Source organism: Podarcis gaigeae (genome assembly GCF_964106915.1).
Source record: "Podarcis gaigeae genome assembly, chromosome: 6".
Lineage (NCBI taxonomy): Eukaryota > Metazoa > Chordata > Lepidosauria > Squamata > Lacertidae > Podarcis > Podarcis gaigeae.
In genome coordinates this window covers 34352994-34365193 of record NC_139682.1, presented here as the reverse complement: position 1 = coordinate 34365193, position 12200 = coordinate 34352994, and the positions used below count along the sequence as shown (strand labels likewise).

General features: G+C 38.7%; 2 protein-coding genes across 8 annotated transcripts in view; both read right to left on the bottom strand.

Moving 5' to 3' along the window:
- The window catches only part of BCAS2 (BCAS2 pre-mRNA processing factor), a 178469-nt gene that overhangs the window by 131862 nt on the left and 34407 nt on the right, over nucleotides 1-12200 (bottom strand). The gene's annotated exons all lie outside the window — the stretch shown is intronic.
- TRIM33 (tripartite motif containing 33) overlaps nucleotides 1-12200 on the bottom strand; it is a 57098-nt gene that overhangs the window by 26976 nt on the left and 17922 nt on the right. For all 7 annotated transcript variants that reach the window (XM_083745993.1, XM_083745994.1, XM_083745996.1 and 4 more), the window contains exons 2-6: nucleotides 8515-8633; nucleotides 8231-8378; nucleotides 6460-6592; nucleotides 3542-3658; nucleotides 2513-2627 (exon numbers count right to left, since the gene is read on the bottom strand). In XM_083745993.1, the coding sequence (XP_083602119.1) occupies nucleotides 2513-2627; nucleotides 3542-3658; nucleotides 6460-6592; nucleotides 8231-8378; nucleotides 8515-8633 (632 nt within the window). The remainder of the gene's footprint in view (nucleotides 1-2512; nucleotides 2628-3541; nucleotides 3659-6459; nucleotides 6593-8230; nucleotides 8379-8514; nucleotides 8634-12200) is intronic.

The following is a 12200-nucleotide window of genomic DNA, read 5'->3' as shown; positions in this document are numbered from 1 at the left end:
CAATGTTGGCTACATTCCATATATACAATTTTATTATTTTATACATTATCCACCTAAAAGATGCTCAAGGCAGTTCACAAAAAAGGGGAAAACATACAATAGGATTGTAACTGCTCCATAATTTTGCATTATGATTTATTTCTTCAAAAAGTGCTAATCTGACACAAGTAGTTAAAGCTAGCTTTATATCCACATTTTGACAGAGTTTGGTTCAAGCAGTCATCACCTACTTAACCTATCAAATAAATATAGCAGCAGCAATAAACATCCCCCATCCCATCCCATTTGGTGCTTGTTACCGCAGAGTTTAGGGATTTAATAGCCTTGCTTTCAGGCATCTCAGTAATTTTATCAAAATTAAAGCAAAAAGTGGGGCAATCTATACCTCTGGGCATCACAAAGGAAGACAACATGGAATGTGAATATGATTTATCATAATTTTGAAGCACGGAAGGTACTGTAAAGTTTCAAAGAACTCTACAAAAGCAAAATCACTGTTATAGGTTACATTTTTACAAAAAAAAATTACTGTTTTTCTTTTCCTGTAAAGAATCATCTATTTCTAAAATTTCATTTGTTCATAAGAATTAATTAGTAGCATAATAAATGGATTGAATACCATTCTAATTGTGCCTTTCTAAATTGCAATTAACTTTTTTTTTAGGAGCACAGTACATGCACAATACGTTTGGGTGTACTAAAATTAGACTGCAATCCTATGCCCACTTACCTGGGAGTAGGCCCCACTGAACTCAATGGAAGCTACTTCTAAAAAGACACGTATAGCACTGCACTGTTAATAGTGCCTTTCAGTGTCTTAGTCTTTCTCCTTAAAATTTAACAAGGGGAAGGGTATTCTATCAGGCTATTGCATTTTTAAAAAATTACAAGTATTCCCATAACAATAATTTGACCATAAAAATTATACCACATTGTGCATTTTGTGAATTATTTTCCTATTCAATATTTCCACTGAACTACATCTGGCTATGGAAACCATTTTGAGATATTAGTACCACATATAAGATTAGCATTTTAAAAGCATTTTCTTTATGAAATATAAAAGCCAAACATGTAAAATCTCATCCCAACTGATTAAAGTCATCATAAAATTGTCCGATTCAAAATGTTCTGAGCAACCCACATCACCAACACCCTTTCAACCTATGACAGGGGACTTGGCAATGAACAGCCCAATATTGTAATGAAAAACAAAGCTGCAATGTAGATGACCACTAATTTGTCATCCACTGAAAATATAATAATCTGCATCCAAGTCAGAAGAATTTTAACTGTTAACTACAGATTCAATTAGTGCCACTAAAAGAATCCTTTAAACTGTACTTTCCCAAGGAAGCTGTGAGCCATTAGGAGACCCCTCACAGAGCTACAAGCACTCTTAACTAACGTTCTAAGAATTCTTTGAAGGAAGCCATGATTGTTTAAGTGACATAAGAGTGCTTTAAATGTATGGTATGGATGCGATCACACAAATCTGAAGGGTAGGACAAGTATCAATGAGAGATTTCAAATTTTAAAATGATGCATTCAACAAAGGGTAAGATTTTTATGACATCACACAAAAAGCAGCACACTTAAAAGTCATGTTACCGAGTGGCTCTGCAATTTGTGCCTTACTGAACTGTCATGAATATTTACAATCCATGTCGGTTTTAGGCAGGCATATTGAGCAAGGAACTCAATGGCCCTTTCTGCACTTAGCTAAGCTGTAGTTTAGGACTACAGTGGTGCCCCGCAAGACGAATGCCTCGCAAGACGGAAAACCCGCTAGACGAAAGGGTTCTCCATTTTGGAGGTGCTTCGCAAAACGATTTTCCTATGGGCTTGCTTCGCAAGACGAAAATGTTTTCCTCCCCCCCCCCTTTTCCCAAGCCGCTAAGCCGCTTATCAGCTGATCAGCTAAGCCACTTAACAGCTGATCCGCTAAGCCGCTGATCCGCTAAGCCGCTTGACAGCTGATCCGCTAAGCCGCTTATCAGCTGATCCGCTAAGCCCGCTAAGCCGCTAATAGCGCTAATGGGCTTGCTTCGCAAGACGAAAAAACCGCAAGACGAAGAGACTCGCGGAACGGATTCTTTTCGTCTTGTGAGGCATCACTGTATATGAACAAGCACCAGCAAGCCTCAGGCACACATGCTCCCCACTTTCCTCCAGCATAGCCATGAACGCAATTAACTAGATTTCCCCATTGTGTGCAAACTGGGGGGAAATCTGGTTAGGTTAAACTACAGTCTGTTAACAAGCCAGGATCATAAGCCACAGTTTGACTCTTAGCTTGCTTGAATAACTGAGTAATTTAAACTAACCAAAGATATACAAAGTTTGAATGTAATCATGCTTGCTAGCACTGTGTCTGAAATGCGCCAAGAATTTCATAATGGACAAAACCAACCACAGGGTTATTCAAGAGAGAAGAAGCCATATACGTGCAAAGATCACAGCAGGATTCATGCCAAATATTTTTACTTATTTATTTTGCATTTAGTTGTACCTCAAGCTGTTGTAGGAGAGCTTTTCCTTTTTTATTGATTTCATTAATAAGGGTAAAAATAGCCACCTTGATTTCCTGTTCTACTCGTTTGTTAGTTTCATTTACTTCTTTTATCCTGAAAGAGAGAAATGTGCTGTCAGGCAGTAGCATTGCAACATCTTTAACCTTTTTCCCCCTCAAGCAAAAATTCAACGTATTATGTAAATAGATACAGATTTATATGAAGTATGTTCAACCTCAATACAACATAACATCCAACCATATTTTCCATTCATTCTTAAGAGGAAAATCTTAAAAGTAATTTCGTTTTACAATATGGGACAACAACTTCCATCAACATTAAAATATCCTTCTACGTTTGTTAGATATTTATGTTTCATGTGTTATGAAATGTTTATTCTACTGCTTTCTTTGCTTTTGGGGGGCCTAACTTAGCACAGAGAAATTTAGTTTGTTTTTTTAAAAAAAATCTAATTAATATAAGGGGCAACCTGTTATTTCAAATTAATGTTCACCTCTCTGCCTAAAGCAAGTAGTAATTTGTCCTCCTATAAGCAGCGGCCTATTGTGCCACTGGTGTCATATTGATGTGTTGTGCTCCCTGGGGCATTGTTAACTCCTATTTCTAACCTACCCTTCATCAATTAAGATTCCAGAGTAATGAAACATACTGCAGTGCTGCAGTAAGTGAACAGCTGATATGCACATACTCTCCATCTTTAGCCGCAAAAAGCCAGGGAGGTTGCCTGGACGTTCTAACTGGTTAGTGAGGAAGGCTCTCCCTGCCAAAGCTGCAAAGTGCATGGGCACACTGCTCTTCATTGAACAGGCACTTGTGAATTTGGTACAACAGATAAAATTTGCAGAAATCTATTTGTACATGTGGATTCTGCTTGCTGGATCAGGCTGAATAGCTGCTCTACTTCCATCTTCAGAGGCTAGAATTTTAGTAATCCTATAAACCTGCCCACCTGAAGAAAAGAATAATACAGTATAAGCATTATTATAGCAATAATAATCATCACCTACCTATTTTGCACCTGAGTAGCTGCAAAGTTAACATAATTCTTCTTTTCAAGGAGTTTGGCTAATAGATTCTCAATAGCACCCTTTTGATTCTGAAACGCTTCTTCCAAAAACTGGTACCTTTCCGAAGCAAAAGACAACATGCAATTATCAAGCAGGAGCACCATGCAGTAAGAGGAAACACTGGATTGAAACATAAGCTTGCTAACGTGAAAAGTGGCAGCTGCATAAATACCATTGGTAAGGAATGCTTAAAAGACAGGTTTGCAAATGGGGATTTCTGTTGTACAAAGAATCATAGAATTGTAGAGTTGGAAGGGTCATATAGTACAGCCCCCTGCAAACAGAATGATCTCAAGGCCATTAGCAACACCTCTTAGTCTCAGTTACAGATAGGTAGCCGTGTTGGTCTGCCATAGTCAAAACAAAAAAAATTCCTTCCAGTAGCACCGTAAAGACCAACTAAGTCAGTTCTTGGTATGAGTTTTCGTGTGCATGCACACTTCTTCAGATACACATCTGAAGAAGTGTGCATGCACACGAAAGCTCATACCAAGAACTGGCTTAGTTGGTCTTTAAGGTGCTACTGGAAGGAATTTTTTTTGTTTTGACCTCTTAGTCTGTTTCAATTCTCAAAACAAAATCCAGTCTTTCTAGAAATCTAAGAATATATGTGGTGATTTTGTGAAAAATCATTTGCATTCTGCACAAATATTCTATCAGGAAGGTTGAATTATGTGTTCGTGCTGAATTGTCCATTCATTGAATGGTCTGCTTTTGCTTCACTGATATTTTACTGTTTTTTTTAATATTATGAACCACTTATGTATAGGTTATTCCAATACTTTATTAGAATAAAAAGCTCTGAGCTCAACCCTGGAAAAGCAGCATAAGAATATTAAATAATAATCAAATATATGGAATCACAATGAAATGGTCAAACTTTTGCAGAATCCCTTGCACGTCAAATTTTGCTATCCTTCTCTGCTGCAGATGCCAGAAAATATTATTCATGAACATAAGTCTGTGAATGGGGGGTAATAACTTCACACTGTATTATATCTGTTGTCTCGTTTTATTACCAGGGTTCATGTCTCAGAAATTTGTACTGTACTTGTCCAGATTGCAATCTGCATTACATATGAATCTAAGCAATTGTAGTGGTCCATCTATAAGGCAAGAAGAATACTGTGAGCTTGCCATCTTTATTTTAGTAAACCAGACCCAGCCAACTGGTTAGCAAAAAAAGCTCAATCAACTATCCATATACTGCTAATAATTAATGTCAAATTAATATTGTCAAAGTTTCTGAAATAGCATGTTATTCTAAAAATCTGTGACCAATCTTAACCTCAAGAATTTCATGCTCCAGAAACAACATATGAGAATTTCCCTGAAGAACTAAAATATTTAAATAAGGAAATTACCTTAGAAGTATGCCCTAGAAGGTGCAAAGATAACAGACTGAACACAAATATCCTAGCATACAGAGGCAGGCACTACTACACTGATTTTTTCTTTCCTTATGCACAGCTTCCTATACCTCTAAGAAGTCACCAGTTTAAAGTTCAGCAGGGCGATCTTACAAACCAAATCAATGTATTCAGCTGGAAAACGATAAGTGTTTTCATTAAGCTGCATTAATGCTATAGAAGCAGAAATGTTACAGATGCATTCTTCAAAGTACTAATCATGGAAGCTAAGACAAGTATTTCTGCTTAAATGACGCCTACATGTATATTTGACCAGAGGTAGCCATTTGCTGCATCATATTTCTTTCATAAGCTCAGTGATTTTGAAACAATTAACATTCAGTGTTGCATCAATCTACAGAATGAACTCATGCAATAGCCTAATCCTTGTTAAAGTGTCAGCATCGTCAGTGCCAATTCTATTAAAATATTAGCATCTAATTGCATACATCAGTTCATGAACCGTTAATTTTTTGTTCCTTTTCATACTCCGGCCTTGTTTACACATCACATTAAATCACAGTTAAATGAACTATGGTTTAAGTGAAGGAGCAGCATAGTTTAATGTGGTCCACGCTACTCAAAAAATTCCAGTTCCCAATTCACTCCTCCCCACTGTGATGCTGCCACACCATAGAGGAAACAAGCCATATTCTGGCTTTTCATTGTTCCTCTCCAAACCAAATATGAGAAGTAAGCCAAAAACAAACCTTTGCTCATAGTTTGTTTGCAGAGAAACAAAGCTTGAGCTACAACAAGAAACTTGTTTTGTCCCCAGCAAGGCAGCAGCACAAGTGGGGACCTTGGACCACATGCACCAGCACACTACTTATTCAGACTAAACTATCATTTTGTTTAACTATGATTTAATATGACATGTAAATCAGGCTTTCGTCAGTCGCTCTGAGCATTTCCTTTTATAAGGAAAAAGTGGGAGAGAAATTTTTGTATAAAATAATCTATTTCTAAAAGTGATTAATTAAAAAGCAGTTCCTGATTAACTGGGCAATACATTGAAAATGTCAATTATTTTTAACAGATGTACTTACAAAAATGGCAGGTGCTGATGCCCTCCTTTTGAACAAACACACTTTCCCTTCTCTACCCCACAATGGAGGAAATGCCTCTTCTAAGATGATACTTGCTACACACATTATGTAAAATCAAGATATGTTTCCCCACAAAAATATTGCTTTATTCATGTACAAATGTGTAATTTAAATTATCAACTAAAATTCATGTGATTAAGATTTCTTTAATCTGATGACTGCTCTATTGCCACTTAGAATCAGTACTGGAATTAAGAGCCCAAAGCACCACCAGCCCAAATCTATCTGCTACAGACACAAAGTTCACACATTTTATAGCAGAAATACTTGAGGAGTGTACACTACTTTAAATGCATCTGCTGTGTGAAGAAACAGCATAGGAATAGAAGAAGAGCCATACCTATGTTCTTTGTGTTCCAGTAACTGGCAGTCTCTGCATGTCAGTCTGTCACAAGTTTCACAGAAAAGTTTTAGCTGTTCTTGTTTGTGCACAGGACAGAAAACAGGACGCTGACCAGATGCTCCAACAGCCTCTGTGTTAAAAAAGAGAGAGACTTTTTGTATTTTAATGTATAGATTAAGTCTGTCTACAGACTGAAACTGGCAGAAGAGCGTCCAGAGCTCAAGGAGAGTCAATGCCATGGAAGAGTTCCCCATGCAGAGGCACAGACTGCTGACTAGGAACAGTATCAGGGCCCACCATTTCTGTCTTTCAGTTTCTTTGGAATGCGAAAGTGCTATGTTCCACTTCTCATCTATTTTGGCTATTCACTTCTTTCTCAGCAAATACCCCTCCCCTCCAAAAAAGAACCAAACACTGTGTTACTTTTGCTGAACTTCTGCCTTCAGCACAAAATCCCTTCCCATTTTCATTTAGGTCCTGCATTAAGGGAAGAATCCAGCAGCATTAACATCCACCTTTGGCAGTTGCCTTGCAAGACATTAAAGGGGGTGTTGCTTTTGGTGAATGTTTCTGGCCTAGATCTCAACCAGAGGAAGGTATTAAGATGGTGGAACCACATCTCCATTATCCCACTAATTAAAACTATCCTGCCTCACTAACTACTGTCCTATTTTCCTACAATTATTTATCTCTAACTTCTGAGAGAATCTCACTTGCTCCAACTACCTTATGTCTCCAGCTACTCCAACCAACTCTTTTCTCAGCCTTCAACAAACTGCCTTCCACTTCCTACAGTTCATTGAAACTGCCTTAGTCAAAACCACCCATTTCCAGATCCAAATAAACATAATAATGTTACTTTTCTTACTTTCATCTTAAAACACTCTTATATTTATTAATTTATATGCCACTATAAAGCAGCATCAAAAAGTAGGCCTCTGCCCTGTGGAACATGTAATCAAGTATTTGACACACTGTCTCTGCTGGAGGAAATGTTAGAAGAGGGAGAAGAGAGGAGAAGGAGGCAAGTGTAAATTGGAAGAGTATGGATTCCGTTCAGTTACATATACTTCAGCTTAGCTTCAGTAATGGAAGAGGAATAAGATGCAAGCAAGCATAAACAACCTAGGTAAGTCTTCATCACTTATAAATGGTTAAACACAAGCATTGCACGTCGTGAGTAGGTCTAGGATTGCAATAGCAGGGACAAAACTAATAGGGTGTATCCACTAACCCACCTACAACATCTGTCTTCTGACTAATAAACTGCCAGATATCACTCGTCTTCATATATTTTACTGATACTGCCAAATTACATTAAGGAAACAGACATGTGTGGACAGACTTTTTGTGAAAGTTTACTGCCAATGTTTAAATGTTTTTTATTAATGACTGGACCGTTATTGTACTTCAGAAATATCCAAGAATTGTTTAGTTTTCCAATGGGAAACCATGGCTCTAGCATCAGAAAAGGGACAGCAGAAGGTAGCCAGGTAATGAACTTAGCAGCAAGGGTGTCAGAATTGTACCATGGGCTACATAACAACAGCAACTGAGCTGCCCAATTGAAAAGGACTGAGCCATGTATGAAATTAAGTATTTTGTGTTATTTGCTTTCCAATGAAGTCACAAACTGAGTAGATGCAATTCAACAGCCTCTCTCTGTTCCAAAACACAAAAATGACATGGATTTTCACTATCCTAGGCTATCTATAGAGTCAGAGCTATTCTTGACAGGCATGTATTAAGTTAGAAACGAAAATTTCACCTGAAGAGACATCTTCTTTCTTTCTAATCATATGATCCTTAGTAAATTTAACTCGTTGATGAGCTTCTATGCAGGTTTTGCACAGCCATTCTCCACATTCCACACAGAAACCAACAGCACTAGAATTATCTTCACAGCTGGTGCACACCTAAAAGCCGGGGGAGGGGAATATTTTCAAATGCTGAAGCTTTGACACGTCAATCCAAAAATTACCAAAATATTTTATCTTACACAAGACAAAACTCAAATCACATTGCAAGGAGAAAAGAGTAGAAGTGTCATACCTGTTCTGATTTCTCATCAGAGCTGCTGGGTGCTTCAGATGTGTCTTTGACAAAGTAGTTATCTACCAAATCTATTTGCCTGCATTCCTGGCGACAGATTGGACACCTGATCACACCAACTGCAACAAAAAAAGGGTACTTCTTACACTTTACTGGATTGCCATAACTTGATTTTTAAAATCATCATAATATTTGTAATTAAAATACAGATTCTTCTTCCAAACCTATTAAGCATAATATGTCCAAGGACAATGCACAAGAGCACTTTCAGCTCCAGTGGGCCAGATAAGATAATGTGTTTCACAAAATATTTCAAATTCCTATAAGGCACAACATTTATTTATTTTTAAGCATATCGATAACCTGGGAGCTAACACACTAACAGTGCTCCATAAAGTTTCAGAACGGTTGGTTTTTATTACGCCATACTTCATCAGTTCTCAGGGATATTGCACTTTATGAAACTAAATAAATAGCAGCACAACAAATACAGGTTGGTATTTGTTTTTGATCCTTTCCACCTAGAGGGTTGGATCCAGACCAAGTTAAATGAAATTAAAATTACGCAATAACTTTGATTTCAGTAGGCCCTAATTTAAGTTACACTTAAATCAGTGGAAGCCAAGTACAACTAACTTAATATGGATCTATCCCATTGTTTCCTCAAAACAGAGCAAAACAAAACAACGAGCAGTAAGGCATGAACAAATACTGGTTGATGTTTGCAGCTTGCTTGGTGGGAAGCAAACTATGAGCCCAGGTTCAGACAACAGGATAAGCCCAAATCTGGCTTGTTTCACTCATGATGCAGCAAGACCAACAAGGAATGGAATAAGAACTTTTCAGCACACTGAACATCATGCACATTCATGTTAAATCAAAGTGTGTGTTTAACTTTAGTTTAATATGACATGAGAACTGAGTCAGAGTCTATGGTCTCATTCACATGTACTGAGAAGTCGAACCATGGCTTGGCATGAATGTATGAACATGATAGCTCCTGAGGACAATTTTGCAGGCACTTTGCTCCTCCCTGGGCATTTTAGCTCTGCACAGCAGTGCCACATGAACCCATAATCATAGTTAAGGTATCTCCTTGCAAACTATGACCTGTAACTATAGGAAAAACCTTGGCTACTGGTCATGGATAAGCAGGAGAGATCTTAACCATAATCTCAAATTTGGATGACATGCAAAGCCAAACCTAGGCTTAGGTGCCATGCTGTGCTGAGACAAGGAGCAGCAAAGCGGCTGCAGTCTCCCCAGAAGCCAGCAGCTAAGCCATTAAGTGCAAAGTTCTATGTACAAGAACAGCTCATCACCTCTGAGGAAACACTTGTCTCAATATGTGCAGCACCTTTCTGGGCCTCAGAAGGCTGCAAAAGGCTGCCTTTGAGGAGGATCAAAATGCGTCTTTCTAGGAGCTAGCAGGTTCACATTGTCACAGTAAATCATTATCTGGCTTACCACGATACAAGAACCAGATCTATGTCACATTACTAAAATAGCAATCACAATCAAATGTATGCCTTTTGATAAAAGACAGCACTCGTCAGTAGCATTTAAATATGAAAGAACAGGAGTTTGACATTTAATGAATGTTTGTACTATTACTAATATGCTATTAGTTTGAGCTTTCTTCTGCTCCATTTTCAATAACGTTTGAGAATACAAGTAAAACAGTCCCTAAGCAAGGACTCTACATTTGCAAAATGGATATGTGCCAACAGATACTGTTCTGCCTTATGCAAACACATTCTGGGCAGAGCTTAAATCTGAAGAGGTTTTCTCATCAGTGTTCAAAATTCCCCGGGCACAAATAGTGTTTAGTGACTAGTGCGGGTTCAACTGCGGCCATGTGGAAATCTCTGAATGCCAGGCTGCATTGCAGGGGGGTTAGACCAGATAACCCTCATGGGTCCTTCCATCTTGACATTCTATGATTCTATGATTTCCTGTGCTACTTTCTTGACAGCCAGAGGATCTTAGTGGCCAAAGGGAGGTAGAAGAATTGTGGTGCACTTATCATGGAATATAGTAAGTTTTCCAACAGTCCTCTCCTAGCCAAATGTTGCTGCATTTCTTGAGGATACAGTCTTTTCCTATTTCAAAATTAGAGCTGTTTTTAAGGAATTGAGCTGGTCTCTTTATCATCAGAGTATTAAAGGTCGAAGTTAGGTTGATGCATTAATTGTGCATCTAAAAAACAAAACTATTTCCATAATTAACCCCTGTGGAAGATCACAAGGAGGTCAGAGGAGCCAAGTGACAACTCAAAAACATTTTGTGTAATTAATCTTCCAATTGTTAAAAAACCTACAGCAAACACATAAAATTGAAGAGATATCAAGAGCATTGTTGGATAAAAGCTAAGCTATAAATGGAACAATTAAATACAAATAATTATGTGGTACCAGCCAATACTATAAAACTGGTAAAGCAACCTTTTTTTAATTGGACAAACTTTTTGCTGGCACAGAAACAGGCAAGCTTTCAAGTTACATTAAAAAAAAAAACAACTCACCAGGCCAAAATAAAAATAAAAATGGAAAGGCTATTGTAAGGGTTTCTAAGGGGCTGCTCGTGCGTAAGCAGGTACCTATCTCCCTGGCTGGGTGCAAACACCTGGCTGGGCTGCCAAAGTGAACCTCATCTGTCCGGACCGCCACTCACCTGTGGCTGACTCAGTCGCTGGCAGAATCCGTGAGTGGCCGTTTCTTAAACTTCTTCCAGCAAAGAAGCTCTTTGACTCCTAGTCTCCGCCTACCCTCTCTGCGCGAAAGCCTTCTGCGCAGGGAGGGCGTGGGCAACAGAGGACCCCTACTCTCCCCGCTGGTCCCAGGCAAGGAGTCATGGGACCGCCTCGCCACTTCCCCCACCTGCCCCCCTTCTCCACTGGTGCTACGCTGATTCTCTTCCCCAGAAGATGGGCTGCTTCTCCCGATCCCTGGATGCTCTCTGGAATCCCTCTGGCTTTTGCGCTCTCCCTCCAGTACTGAAGGCAGTTCCCTGACACCTATGCTCCATGTATCGGTCAAATACATAAAACAGATTTAGTACCAGTCTGAATATTTGCTTATTTTTGTACAATCTTATCTGAGTGTACTTAGGTAGGGAAAACCAGGAAGTGATGTATGAAATGTGGAGCAGCCAAAGCACACTGCTAGATTTTTCCCAGCTGAAGAACATAAAAGAAGCCCTATCTATTATACCAATATGATGCTTCCTACAGCAACCAAACTGATAGCTTCACAAAGCTCACAAGAAGGACATAAACAAAATACAGCTCCCACACTTTTGCTCCCCAGCAACTGTTCGGTGGCATTTCATAACTGAACATGGAGGTTCCTTAGACCCACCAGGCCTATGCTCCATGTATCGGTCAAATCCCTTTAAAAAGTCGTCTATGAGCCATTGCCACATATTATTGTAGATACAAATTCCAGAAATTATGCACTGTTAATTTTTTTTGTAGAATTTATACACCGCTTGATTGTAAAAAAACAACAACTGAAAGTTGTCCTCTCTCATTGCCTGAAGCTCCAGTATTGAGAGGGAGAAACTATTGTGTCTCGCCACTTCTCTCACATGATGCATAATTTTATAAGCATCTATCAACAAAAAAAAGTATGCTATGGTTGCACTGCTAGGAGTGAGGGACAGAAGCATAGGGGCATGTGTTTTCA